Raw genomic sequence first — 14,485 nt, forward strand, 5'->3', positions numbered from 1 at the left:
TAGAAAATGGTACCATGGGTACCTAGGGCCCAGAAGCTGAAGAGAGTCCCTTGGGAACCCTCTAACTGGGACCAAGCCACTGCCCTGGCAGCCTGCATGCCCCTTGGAGGGAGAAAAAGACAAAGTCGACATGGCACCCTGCCTGGGTGCCATGCCATCTAGCACTGCCTGACGGTGTAGGTAGGTCACCCCTCTAGCCGGCCTCTAGGCCTAATGCAGGGTACATTATAATCCAGGTGAGGGCATACCTGCATGAGCAGATAAGCCGCTACAATACTGGGCACCATTTCCTAATATTGTAAGTACCAATGAAGCAATAGAGGGTACATGGGCTGGGAACTCGAGTTCCACAGCAGCATGATGGCTCCACTGAATGTAGGAGTGTTTGGTTCAAACTACTCCTTCCCATGAACCCACACTGATGCCGGTGTAAGATTCCTTGTATCATGTACCTGGAGGGCCCCTCAGAGGTGCCTCCTGAATCCCTACTAAACTGGTGTGGTCTCTGACCGGCTGTAGGCAGCCAGCCACCACCAGACATGTTTCTGGACTCCTGGGTAGAGAGCCTCTGCTCTCTGGGACCAGAAACAATGCACATCCTGGGCAGAGGTGTCATGCCTCCTCCTCCAGGATGGGCCAGTGCCCGATGAGGGGAGAATCAAAGGCCTGCCACCTTTGTAATGAGCCCCCCCAGCCACTGCTGCTAGCGGCAGATGGCAGCCACTGGTTTACATCCCCACTTTGGGGCAGGAAAAATAAAAAAGATAGGAGGTGTGTCCACCTCTCCCAACTGCACCCCTAAGGTGGGGAAGCAAGGTGAAGCACCAGTTTCAATCCCTGCCATCTTGTGAATGAGGGGACCCCCTCCAATCAGGGCTAGGTCTATGCCCCTTTCCACAGGACGGAGGCATAATAGACGGTGTAGTCAGCCCAGGTTCGGAGCCATTTGACCATACCAGCTACTCCCCTAAAGCGCCCTCTAAATTTAGTATTTAGGTGGTTCCCCAGACCTGGCCTTCAGATCTGCAACGACCTAAGAAGCAAGAAAACAACGCTGCAGAGAAGACTGAAGACAACTACTGCCTTGGCCCCAGCCCTACTGGCCTTTCTCCAGGTTCTGCAAACCGTTTTGCACCCAGCAACCTTTGAAACCCTGGGAGGGATGCTGCCGTCAACTAATACTCAAATCTCCCACGGACAGGGGAACTGTCCAAGAAGAAACAAACTCCAAGAACCACCACAGGGAGGACCAACACTTGTCACCCACCGCCTGCCCTACCTCAATCTTTCCAGGATGATCCAACGATGGCGGACCCCTATCCGATCTACCACCACCGAATGCGAAGGTAACTGTTTTGGCCGCCTGTTGAAACCTATCCCACTCATTGCCCCCAACATCTGCGAGGGTAAAAATCATTGGTAGTATTGACCGTCCCGATGAAGATACTGAAATCCGCACCTTATGGGTGCCCCAGTCCTCCACAACCGACCCTGCACTCAGTGTTGGTCTGACCACCTGAAGACTGGAAATGTAAGTTGTATATTCACTTGATACAGCCTTCAATTGATTATCTCCACAGGATAATCTCAAACTGTTGACTTTTGAATGTAAAAAGTATCTTTAATTGAAACTTGCTTAGCTTAGCAAGGTCTTGGTCTTGGTTTTAAAAAAATATACAAAGTACAATTTTTCTAAATCTAAATCTCCTTTTTGAGTCATCTGCCCATTATTGATCACTGTTGTGCAATAAATGTCCTACACTGTATAAGGCTTAAGGCTGCTCGAACACACTGCCACAAACACAGCACTTTGGGTTTTACATTGAGTCCTGTACACTTTAGGGAAACTACTGGGCACTGTGCACATACTCCCACCTAGTGGCAGTATCATATACATTGGTGGTGCAGAAGTGAGATACAAGCCTTTGACATTTTTTTTCCAAATTGTTAAAAAATAGTGCCAGGGCCTTGTTTTTTACTTTTGCTTTTTTATTTGCAGTGGAGTAAAACTATTTGTAAAGCATTATTGCCAATAGAATAACAAAGCAAAAGTAAAAAACATTGTCAATTTCAACATCAACAGCTCTACCTTTAACAAATGCAAGACGTATTGCAATGGAAATGCAATCAGTCTTGCATTTAATGGAATTGGAATTATTGGCATTATACATGCCAATAATTTTTACCTAGCCATGTTGCAGGATGCAGTATCTTATGAGGCCATAAAAGGCCCCATGGGACGTTTTTTGCCCACATATAGTTATAAATGCCAATGATTTTTTACCTAGCCATGTTGCAGGGTGCAGTACCATATGTGGCCAAAAGAGGTCCAATGGGACCTCCTTTGGTCACATATGGTACTGCACCCTGCAGAAGATATGGTAAATCCAAACACAAAGAGGTGAGGGACGGAGCGCTGAAACTTTTCAGACACTCAGCCCCAGTCACAGATCTGGATTGAATCCCTCATCGTTCTTTAGCTCAGTTCGCCACCCCATTTCAGACCCAGCTATATGCAAATCAGTCTTGACCCTGTGCCTCATAGGAACAGTCCAGCCCAAACTGCCAAGTCAGGTCTTGCCTGGACCAGAAACAAGCATCCTGCGACCGGTTTTGGGGTAACACCGCTCATCAGCCAGGCTAGCTTGAATCCAGTGGCAAAGTGAGCAAGAGACCCACGTCTGGGCATACCGTGCCAACTAAGGGTGAACAAAGCAAACACAGGGAGATGATGGACAGAGCACTGAAACTTTTCAGATACTCACCCCCAGTCACAGATCTGGGTTGAATCCATCATCGTTCTTTAGCTCACTTTGCCTCCCCAGTTCAGACACAGCTATATGCAAAACAGTCTTGTCCCTGTGCCTCATAGGAACAGTCCAGCCCTGAGTGTTAAAGCCGGGACTTCCCTGGACCGGAAACAAGCATCCTGGGACCGGTTTCGGGGTAACACCAGTCATACGCCAGGCTAGCTTGAATCCAGTGGCAATGTGAGCAAAGGACCAACGTCTGGGCACACCCTGCCAACTTAGGACGAACAAAGCAAACACAAGGAGATGATGGACGGAGCGCTGGGGCTAGTGCACCCTGCTAGAGGGGTGTCTCACCTGCAGCAAAACATGCAGTCTGCAGTGGCAGTGTGTGTGTGTTAAGGCGCAAGGCCTCTAAGGGTGGCACAATATGTGCTGCAGCCCTTAGAGGCCTTCCCTTGGTACTCATGGCACCGTTTACAAGGGGCTTACCTGTGGTCAGGGATGTGCCAATTGTGGATACAAAGGTATAGGCTTTGGAAAGAACACAGGCCCTGGGAAGCTGATTGGCAGGGACCTAGGGCACATCAAGTCAGGTTGCATCAGATGTCAAGCAAAAGGTGGGGGGGGAGGGGGGGTAAACCTGCAAAAAGAGGCACTTTCCTACAGGTAGATACTGAAGACGCAGATATTCAGAAACTGGCCAAGAGAATAGCTCTAGAAGCTAAACCCCAAGCCATAGAGAAAGAAAGAGCCGAGATGGGCCTAGGATCCATCTCTGGTGGCAGAAAAATAATAAATAGGTGGGGGCATGGCCTAGTGGTCCAACATGGCAGACGCGCTCTAGGTGAGCTCCCATAGCCCACTACAAAATCTGTCAATATCCTGCCATATCGGTATACATCATCCCCTTGCTCGTACCCACTGACACCCCAGGCCAGCCATCGTGAGTGGGGAAGGCGCGGCGATCCCATCCACAGCCGAGAGAGATCTGAATCGCCCAACGCAGAGACGGCCGGCGGCCCCGTGGGTGAGCAGCCGAAGTGTGCCTGACGAGGAGCTGGGCCTCCCAGGCAGAGCCGATTGCAGACCCGTGCCAGGATTCGTGTGGCGCCTCGAAGACCAGGAGCATCCCGGCGGTCCAGAACCAGCGACTTCAGCAGGCGACTCGGGCCGTGGAGAGTAACATGCTGAGGGGGGTCTGAGGAGTAGAGGGCCCCGTCCAGCGATCCACAGTGACTTGGGGGGCCTTCAGTGAGCGCAGCTCACTATGGGAATTGATTACTGCTACCCAGGCATAAAAGGTGTTCTGTGCCTGTGATCAAACATATTGTGCCACGCATCCGGGAGAGTCGCCGCAACGGCCCCCAGCTGCAGGCTGTGTCATTTGCGTAGACCGCGACAAGGTCACGGAACAAGAGGTGAGCGTGGCAGGGATTGAACAGGCTTCAAGCGTGGTTAGCGGGCACGGGCAGAACCGGAAACATTCTACAACGTGGTGGCACCCGGACAGCGGATAAGAGACCAGGGAGGACTACCCTACGCACTAGAGGTTATGGGGGCGTGCTCACCAGTGGAGGCAATCGGGCTAGACCCCGGTGTAGCTTGGGGGTGGGGCACACCCCCAACGGTTCTTTGCCAACTGGTCCCGGGGCCCTCCTGTAAGAGATTCCTCCTCTAGATACTGCTGCCTCAACTTGCTCAGACTGCGGAGTATATTGGTGGTTCTTCAGAGGCATTCCTAGCTTGAGCGTCCGGGGGTCGTCTTGTTCGGTCCCCCCAGACACAGATCATGACGTGGGACAAACCCTCAAGCAACAGTGCTAAACAGAGTACTATGACCAGATTTACGAGGGCAGGCGCCCATGCCGTAGCTTCAGGATATCTTGCCAGCACCATGCCAGACAACATGGCCCTCATGGCTGCCATTACGCAATCGAGAGACATGTTAGAGGCCAAGATTGGAGCCGTCGGCTCACACGTAATGCTCATACAACAGGACCTGCGCAACGTAGTAAATAGAATTTTCGCAGCTGAAACCCGGTTATCTGGAGCTGAAGACACCGTCACCTCTCTACAGAAAAAAGTGTCCTCCCTGGAGTCCATCACAAAGGGCCTGGCGGTGCTTGTGGAGAACGCAGAGGGAAGGGCCTGAAGAAATAATCCCGATTTGTGGGCTTCCCAGAGGATTGCGAGGGGACGGATATGGAGCACTTCCTCACCAACTGGCGTAAAAATTGGCTCCCATCCACCTCCATGTCGCAATATTTTATCTTTGAGCGCTCCGACTGGGCCCTGCTCCAAAAGCCTCACCTGGGTGCGCGACCGAGACCCATCATCGCCAGGTTCCTGAACTTCCATGACAGGGACAATATTCTGGAACAAGCCAGACTGCAAGACACTTTGCTGTTTGCCTCTCAATGCATAGGGATATTCCCCGACTATACTAGGCTAGTTCAGCAGCGCAGACAATCATTTCTGGAGGCTAAAGCTTGCCTGACAGATCTCAAAATCCAATACACATCTAGCGGTCTCCCAATCTACGTCATGGGACCGAAACCGAACGCCCATGTGGAAACAAGTCAAAGATGAGACACGTCCTTATTGCGACTCGCAAAATAGTGTTTAACGACTCGGTATTAGAAAGGGGGTTCCCTTCCTAATAGCGACCGCAAAGCCATGTAGGAATGTTTTGCGACCGCAATTACGGTCACAAAACACTCGCAATTTACCACCCTCTTCAAGAGGGTGGTAATGCATTCGCAAAAGGGAAGGGTCCCCTGGGGACCCTTTCCCCTTTGCAAATGCAGGCGCAAATATATTTTACGGGTAGGCAGTGGTCCCAGGGACCACTAACTGCCCTTAAGAAAATGAAACAAAAGCGTTTCATTTTTCTTTTTTGAAATGCATCCTGTTTTCATTCCCAAAGAAAAACTGCTTTATTTAAAAGCAGTCCCAGACATGGTGGTCTGAAACTGCTTTATTTAAAAGCAGTCCCAGACATGGTGGTCTGCTGAGCCCAGCAGGCCACCATGCCTGGGAGGGCCCGAAATTCCCAATGGGGTCGCAAATTGCGAGTGGTTCATTAATATTCATGAGCCTCGCATTTTGCAACCCCATTGGGAATCGAAATCAGTGTCTCTGACACTGTAGTACATTGTAAATTGCGACTTGCAATCGAGCGCAAATTGTGAGGCACAATTTACAATGGTCGTACATCTGGCTCATTGTGATCTGTATCCACGTTGGAAGACCGCTCAAGATGAAAATTGAAATCTCCTACCGATGACACTCTTCACCATTCCACAACACTTCACTCTATGCCACTACACTCTCTGGCAATCTATTCCACTCTACGCAACTCCTTCTAGGCCACTCCATGCCACTTTACTCCATTGTACACCACTCTAATCTACGACACTGTACTACACTCCCCTCCACAAAACTCTATGCCACTCTACTCCCTCCATGACACTCTGCAACACTCCATGACAGTCTATGCCCCTCCATTCTACAACAATGCACACCACTCTCCACCACTCCATGCCACTCTACTTTACAACACTCTGCACCCTTCCAATCCAGTCCTCTCCACTCCACTCCACTCCTTCTATGACACTTAAGTCTATGCCACTCCAGTCTATGCCACTCCATGACACTCCACTCCACCCCATCTACTATACGCTACTCCACTCTAGGACAATCAACGCAACTCTATGCCATGACACTCTACTTCACTACTCAAATCCCTCTAGTTCTTTACTCGACTCTTCATCACTGAAATGAAATTAAATGAAAAAGGGATTTGTATAGCGCTGCTGCTGCCCAAGGGCGTCCAAGCGCTGACACAGAGAGCATAGTACTCTGAGAGGGGGGAAGGGGGGCTTAGTTTCTAAAGAGGAAGGTTTTTAGTTCTTTGCGGAATGAAGAGAGGATCTGATTAGATCTTAGGGAGGGGGGGAGGGAGTTCCACAGCTTGGCAGCATTGAGCTCGAAGGACCTGCCTCCTGCCCTAGATCTTTTGATTCGGGGAACTGTGGCAAGACAGGCGTTTGAGGAGCGAAGTTGTTTACCGGGGCAGTAGGGGGTAAGAAGGGAGTGGTTGATCTGGGGGCCAACTCTATGGAAGGCTTGATGGGAGATACAGAGGACCTTGAATTTTACTCTTTCCCTGACAGGGAGCCAGTGGAGCGAACAAATCCCTGCCTTAACTGATTCTCTGCGGGGTATCTGGAGTATGGTCCGGGCTGAACAGTTCTGGGTCCGTTGAAGCTTTTCTAATACGTATTCTGGTGCTCCCAAATAGAGGGCATTGTTGAAATCAAGCCGCGATTGAATGAGGCCCTGAACGACGATTTGTTTGGCTTCAAGGGGTAGGATAGGGAGAATTTTTTTCAGCATCCGGATTAACCCGAAGCAGATTGCTGAAGTCTTCGTTGCCTGGGTGTTAAGAGTGAGGGATTTGTCTAGCCAGACTCCCAAGCTCTTGATGTCCTCCTTCGGGGAAGGAGGTGGACCCAAACTGGAAGGCCATAGCTGGGTGATGGTGGTGTGGGAAGGGGGGCCGAGGAGCATGATCTCGGTTTTGTCCCCATTCAGTTGTAAGGAAGATGCCGTCATCCAGCTTTTTATGTCTTCCATGCAGGATGCTATGTTGGCTTGTGGGAGCCTGCTGTTCTTCTGTGCCAGGGAGACCACGAGCTGGGTATCGTCCGCATATGATATGATTTTGATACCATATTGACGAATGATCCCAGCCAGCGGTCTCATGTACACATTGAACAGCGTGGGGCTTAGGGAGGAGCCCTGGGGCACCCCGCAGCTCAGAGGTTTGCTGGTGGAGCATGAGTCACCATCGAAGACCTGGAAAGTTCTTCCGCTCAAGAAGGATCTCAACCATGCAAGAGCATTTCCAGAGACTCCGATATCGAAAAGTCGATGTAATAGAGTTTTGTGGCACACCGTGTCAAACGCGGCGCTGAGGTCGAGGAGGACCACTGCCACTGATCCCCCTTGATCTAGGATCTTTCTTGATTCTTCCACCACGGCTAGGAGAGCTGTTTCCGTGCCATGTTTTGGGCGGAATCCTGTTTGGGTGACGTCCAGTAGGAGGTTTTCTTCGAGGTGTTTTGTTAGGTGGAGATTAACATGTTTCTCCAGTATTTTACTAGGCCAGGGTAGCAGAGAAATGGGACGATAGTTGTTAGAATCGTTCATGTCAAGATTGGGTTTTTTCAGAAGCGCTTTCACCATCGCCTGTTTCCAAATGGGAGGAACGACTCCCTTTTCCAAGGAGCAGTTCAGAAACTCTAGGAGGGTGGGGAGAATGATTTGGCTGGCCATTGTCATCGTAAGGGGGGATGCTGGGTCAGAGGGAGAGCCAGATTTTATCTGTAGTGCGAGAGTTTGAAGCGTTTCCAGGTCTAATGGTGGGACATTGCTCATGGTTATTAGGCGTGAGCGTGTTATATCTGCTGGGAGCTGAGGTTCATTGATATTTGGCTCGGGAGTGGAGGTAGTGAAGGAAAAATATATATTGTTGATTTTTTGGTGAAAGAAATCGGCTAGATTATTGCAGCGGCCGATGGGGTTATCGGCAGGCACTGCCGAGTGGGAAATTTTGGAAAGGGTTTTGACGATTTGATAAATTTCTTTGGGTTTGGATCTGGCAGAGAGAATTTTTTCTTTGTAGTAAGTGGATTGGGCTATAGTGATCCCAAGTTTATATGCCTTTATGGCTTCCTTGTATCTGGTTTTGTCAGTAGTAGTATAATCAAGGCGCCATTTCCATTCAGACCTTCTGCACTGTTGTTAAGTTCTCTGAGTTCTTCCGAGTACCAGGGGGACGATCCTTGAGCTCTTTTTGATACAGTTTTCTTAATGGGAAGAACGGTGTCAAGGGAGTCCTTGATCCATTCATTGAAGATCCCACTATCCAGTAGGGGGTCCTGGGTGAGCAGGGGTTTTGTGGCCGTTAGTTGGTTATCCCACTGTTCTAGCGGGAGTTTTGACCAGTTCCTCCTTGTACGTGAGGATGGGGTTTTAGGAGTGTTTTTGTAAATGGACCAGGTGAGGGGGATGAGAAAGTGGTCTGTCCACGGAAGGTGTATGATGGAACCTACTGACAGGTTGGGGCAGTTACTAAATACGGGGTCAAGTAGATGACCTTTATTGTGGGTGGGAGTCTTGATTAGTTGCTCCACTTGGATGGTGGCTAAGCTGGAGATGAGCTCATTGGCAGTGTTGTCGGACCGGTCGTCAAAGTGCAGGTTAAAGTCGCCAAGTATCGTAAAGTTGGAGGGGGACATGGCGGAGACTGCTACTTGCGAAGGCAGTAACAAGTGAAAATTGTTTAAGGGTCCTGGGGGGCGGTACAGGAGTATTCCTGTTAGGCTATCGTTAGGGATAAATTTAAGACAGAAGGACATACTTTCGCAGTCTGGGATCGGATCCGGTGTGCAATGACACTGATATGCGGATTTGTATATGACTGCAATACCTCCTCCTTGTCGCCGGGTGCGGTCTCTGCGGGCGATCTGGTAGCCAGGGGGAAGCGCTTGGACTATATCTGGGTCGCAGTCAAGTGTTAACCAGGTCTCGGTTAATAGGATAGCGTCGGGGTTATGCTCGTCAATTAGCAGACAGATTTCTGCACTGTGTTTAGGCAGAGATCTGCAGTTGAGGAGTAGTATGGTGAAGCTTTGCTGCTCCGGGGTATGCCGGCGTGGTTTGAGACTAGTGTTACAATGGGGGCAGGAGATGGGGAGGGCTAGAGGGTGGTAGAGTTGGTGACAGCGGGCTTCCTTGGGGGGTTTAAGTGTGAGGAGGGCATTGATGCTATATTGAGTCCTAGTGGGGGGACCAGGGGGGGTGGCCCTTAGTCCCTGTCGGTCGCGGACGGGCGCAGACGGGCTTGCCTTTGGCGCGCCCACTGCGCGCGTCCGCTGCACGTCCTGTGGAGGGACATTTGTATGTGATACGAGGGGGCGTGGCCTCACGTTTGTGGGCATGGCCTGCGGGCTTTCGGCGAATGGAGGCAGTTGTATCTCCACTCCGCGGCAGTGTTCAGATCGGCTGCGCGGGACCAAGGAGATCGGTGAGGAGGGGGGGGGGGGAGTGCTCAAGAGGAGTTTGTACAAATTAAAAGTCACACAGTAATTTTTAAAACAAGTTACAAATTCGCGCTTGTCAGCGTGCTCCCGGCATCCGCCTCAGGAGTAGAGTGCCTCTAAGTGATTTCTGGCGTCAGCGCGCCTTTAGTAGCAGTGCAGGGGGCGTGGCCTCACGTTTGTGGGCGTGGCCTGCGGGCTTTCGGCGGATGGCGGCAGTTGTATCTCCACTCCGCGGCAGCGTTCAGATCGGCTGCGTGGGACCAAGGAGATCGGTGAGGGGGGGGGCTCGGAGTGCTCAGGAGGAGTTTGTACAAATTAAAAGTCACACAGTAATTTTTAAAACAAGTTACAAATTCGCGCTCGTCAGCGTGCTCACTGCACTCTACTTTGTGACACTCCACTCCATGCTATTCCGCTCTACTCCACACTACGTCCCTTCACTCTACGCCTTCCTTACACTCCACACCCCTCCACAGCACTCTATGCCACTCCACAACACACCACTCTGTTCTGCTCGACACTACTCCACTCCAGTTTAAGCGACTCCGCAACACTTTTACGCCAGTCCATAAGACTCCACTCTATGACACTCGATTCCACTATCCCCCAAGCCACTAACTTTTAGCCATGCTAAACAGCAGCCACATTGGTTTACAACATGGCTAAAACACATTGGCAAAGCCAATAGCCGTTATATAGGCGAGACCTATTGACTTTGACAATGCTTTTTACTCTGCTGGCATAAATCCAGGGCCAGTTTGGGAGGATGCATCTATCCTGCACTGATGCTGCCAGAGGGTCATGTAGTTTTGGCTGCAGCCAACTCGGCAGGTACCTGCCCTCTAGCTGTTTCTAGGGCAGCTGAAGGATAGTCCACGCTAATGGTCGTCTCTAGGTTCGCAGGTCTGGGTGCTGCTGATGTAAGACGTTACCGCGTTGAGGTCAACATTGCACTACTAAACCTCATTTTCATTTCTGGATGCAGAGCAGTGTCTTCCTCAAGGAACATACAGAAGAGCGATCTGTGGAGAGGAGGTGCAGCTTTTCGGGAGAAATACTGCTCCTCTTGCCCAAAGTCTCTCGCTCAACACAGGAGACACCACCACCAGGCACTGAAGAACTGTAACTGTGGTACACGTCTCTGGTAGATCAGACAGGTTACTCCTCAAGGTTGGACCATGATGATCTTTGGAGACAGGTGTTTAAAATGTTTGCTTCCTCTCCTCTTCATTACCCTTGCTTGAGCATCACTACAGTTATTGTTATTGTGGTTCATCAGTATCAACAGCATAAAGCTTCCAACTTACGTTAAAGGGTAGAGGGACACAGTACTTGGTGGCCATTATTAGTGTTTAGTCAATGCAAATATTACACCTCTGGGAGGCTAAAAAATGAGGGGGATGTGCTTAGTGACAATAAAATCATTTTCATTTTCCAGGATTACAAATGGTTTAAGGATGAAGGCAATGAATGTAACCTATAAAGAAAGAATACTTGCCCTGGTAGTGGAAGCAACTGCATGGCACCCCACAAACCACAGGATTTAGTGTGAGGGTAATTGGCACACTTTAGATGTCTGGAAACAGTGGAGGATTTTCTGGAGGCGAGAAGGAAAGATGAGGGGTTGGTGTACCTAGACTGTGTGATTTACAAGTGGGTTGCTTATGTGGCTAAATAAACTACTGATACTCATTAACCAATTGTGAGTATAGGTTTACAGGATGGACAGTTATTTTGCTTACAGTAAACTTTGTTTTGACTCACTTCATATTCTTCCATTCCCCTCACCCATGTTCTATATATTAGTGAAAGTGATGCTATATGTTATTTATTTTTGGAGAGATATAGCAGAAAAAGCTCCTTTCGGTGTAATGGGGTTGTGTTATGCTGTGCGTCTATATTCGTTGCTATTTTGTTTAACAACAATAAAAATTACAAATCATAAATCATAAATATATAAAAACAAGTTATGAATAATTCTCTCTGTGGTAACATACAAATTAGTAAGGAATGGAATTATTTAAAAACAATTTTGATTGAACAGTGTGGGTATACACTTCCCAGGGAAATTGAAACCCCGATTAGCGAGCGTAATATTTTCCAGGCAAAATTACTCGATGGCCTAGAAGGTCTAAACTGACCAAATAGAGAGCCCAGTACAATTAAATAATGCTTATTTTAACAAATTGCTCATTAGCCCCTGCTGTACTGTGGCTGAATATAACATTTACTAGACAAGCCGCCAATGAAGGATACTACTTGTAATGAAGTAACATACTCTACCTGAGTTCAGCAATGCTACATCTGCATGAGTAGCCTCTAGCATTGCATTTGTGATTAGATTTCCCAGGTTACTCTCAGCTCTTCGTACAGTGATAAAACGTCCATCTAAATCCGTATCAGTCGTGAAGAGAACTTCTTTTAGCATGTACTACAAAACAGATACAATTGGTCATTAAATATATTAAGGTAATAGGTCTGATCCATTGCTTTCAAAGCTAATACTGAAATACATCCCAAAAGAGGAAAATAAATGCTGTGACAAAAAATGATTGATAACACGTTCTAATACAATGATTTCAAATTAATCTTTTTGTCTGACTGGTATTGAGTTAAGCCACAAACATTAAAAAAAATTACGTCATAACGGGCACATTTAAAACAAGTGCTGTCAACGGCAATAGTATACCAATGTATTATTTTTTTATATTATGCCATCTCCTGTTATTGAGAGAGTAAATTGTCAATTTACTTACCTATATTTTTTATTATTCGGATATAAAGTCTTCCTTTTACAATCCATAGACTGAATTCCAAACCCGAAAGAGAATCCATTGAGGGCCTACCTGAAATACTACTTCGTTAAAAGGATAGATCTTTGTTTAAAAACGAGCCTATCAACATTAAATATGATTCAGTTAAGACTGGCATAAATAAAGGTCTGCTCAAAATTCACTGTGATTTTATGACCTACAAGAAGGGGAGGATCGTAATATTGGCTGAAAGTCACTGAAAGCCCAGAATCCCAAGATGTTGAGCCGGCAAGGAGTCTCTTCGCAATGCCCCCCGCCCCTCATGCCGAGCTTATTGCCCTGATCTTCCTAGCACAAAAAGCGTTATGACGGGGTATGCGCTGGCTTCATCATAGCACTTTTTTCAGTCACTTTAAGCCATGCTGAACAGCAAATGTGCTGCTAGACAACATGGCTAAAAGACATTCACATTGACAAGGCCAACAGCTCGGGCGTTGCCGATATCTATTGGCTTGCCAATGCTTATTCGGTGTTGACGGGTCTTGCTAAACAAACGTGGAAGTGATAGTGAGAAACAGTTGAGGATCTTTGAAGTGAAGCGAGGAAGTAGCGTAATGGCCAGAGCTGCCGACAGGGGACCAGGTTCGAATCTTGGGGTCGGGTGAACAGTTTGTGATTCTGGGCAAATTACTTATGCTTACCCCTGCATACCACAATGAATATGTGATTGTGTAATGTAACCGATGAGCACTTAAAGCACACCAATACCATCGGCTGGTGTCAGCATTATGGCAAGATGGAGAATGGAATAAGCGCTTCAATACCATCGGATTGAGCAAAAGACAAGAATATAAGCAGCAGCGACGAGAAAAGTAGTGGGGGAATGGGTCAAGTAAGGGAAGCAGGAGAGGATGGGGAGATGGGCAAGCAACAACGGGAGTGGGCTAGGAGAAAGCAATAATGAAGGGGAAAAAATATCTTAATTGAAACAGGATCAGCGACAAATATGTGTCACTGTGAAATGCAACGGGTGAGCACTTACAGCAATCCAACACCATCGGCTTGTGTTTGCGATATGGCAAGACAGAGAACAGAGCGAGTGCTCCAAAACCATTCCGGAAGTTTTTTTTATGAAGATATCGGGTATCGGAGTGCTTTACATGAGCACCAGTTGCTTACACAAGGACACATTCAATTTTGTTAGACACAGGGAGTTTAAGTGATTTTCCCAGAATCACAGGATGTTGAGCGTCATAGCCCAGACTTGAACCCGGTTCTCCAGATTTGAGATCTACAGACCTGGACGTTAGGCTACATAAAAATAAAAAAACATGTGCTATTCATGTTTTAACAACTTTTTAAGAAAGGCATTTGTTTATGTACACATAATGCATTTTAGTGGTCTGTGTACAAGGAAGACTATGGCAAGAAGAATTGCAAGCGCTGTTTAGCTAAGCATGCACTGTCTAGCCGAAACCTGAAAACAATAGATTTCACCCAGACAAAACCAACTGGCTTTGCTAATGACTGCTGTGTTTAGAAACAGGGAGATTAAGTGACTAATCCGTAATCACAAAATATGTAACTGAGGCTGAGGCTCGGGAGATGATGAGGCTTCCTTTCTGAAGAAGATGTGCCATAGAGGCCAGAGCTGCAGACTATGGAGCTGGTAAACTAGGTTTGAGTTTTGATGTCAGCTTAACATCCTTGATTTTGAGCAAATCACTTAATCTCGCCGTGCCTATAAAAATGAACATCTCCGTTTGTAAAGTAACTAGTGCTAATGTAAAGTGCTTCAATACCTTTGGGTGGTATTGGCACTATATAAAACTGAACACAAAAAAAAGTAACTGGCGCTAATGTAAAGCGC

At 48.0% G+C, this 14,485-nt stretch overlaps 1 protein-coding gene across 1 annotated transcript in view; it reads right to left on the reverse strand.

The window, feature by feature from the left end:
- LOC146865382 (snake venom 5'-nucleotidase-like) overlaps positions 1 to 14,485 on the reverse strand; it is a 950,113-nt gene that overhangs the window by 585,493 nt on the left and 350,135 nt on the right. Inside the window, exon 4 of the mRNA XM_085640733.1 lies at positions 12,146 to 12,293. Coding sequence (XP_085496859.1) covers positions 12,146 to 12,293 — 148 coding nt within the window. The remainder of the gene's footprint in view (positions 1 to 12,145; positions 12,294 to 14,485) is intronic.

This window comes from Triturus cristatus, chromosome 2_1, assembly GCF_964204655.1.
Source record: "Triturus cristatus chromosome 2_1, aTriCri1.1, whole genome shotgun sequence".
Taxonomy (NCBI): domain Eukaryota; kingdom Metazoa; phylum Chordata; class Amphibia; order Caudata; family Salamandridae; genus Triturus; species Triturus cristatus.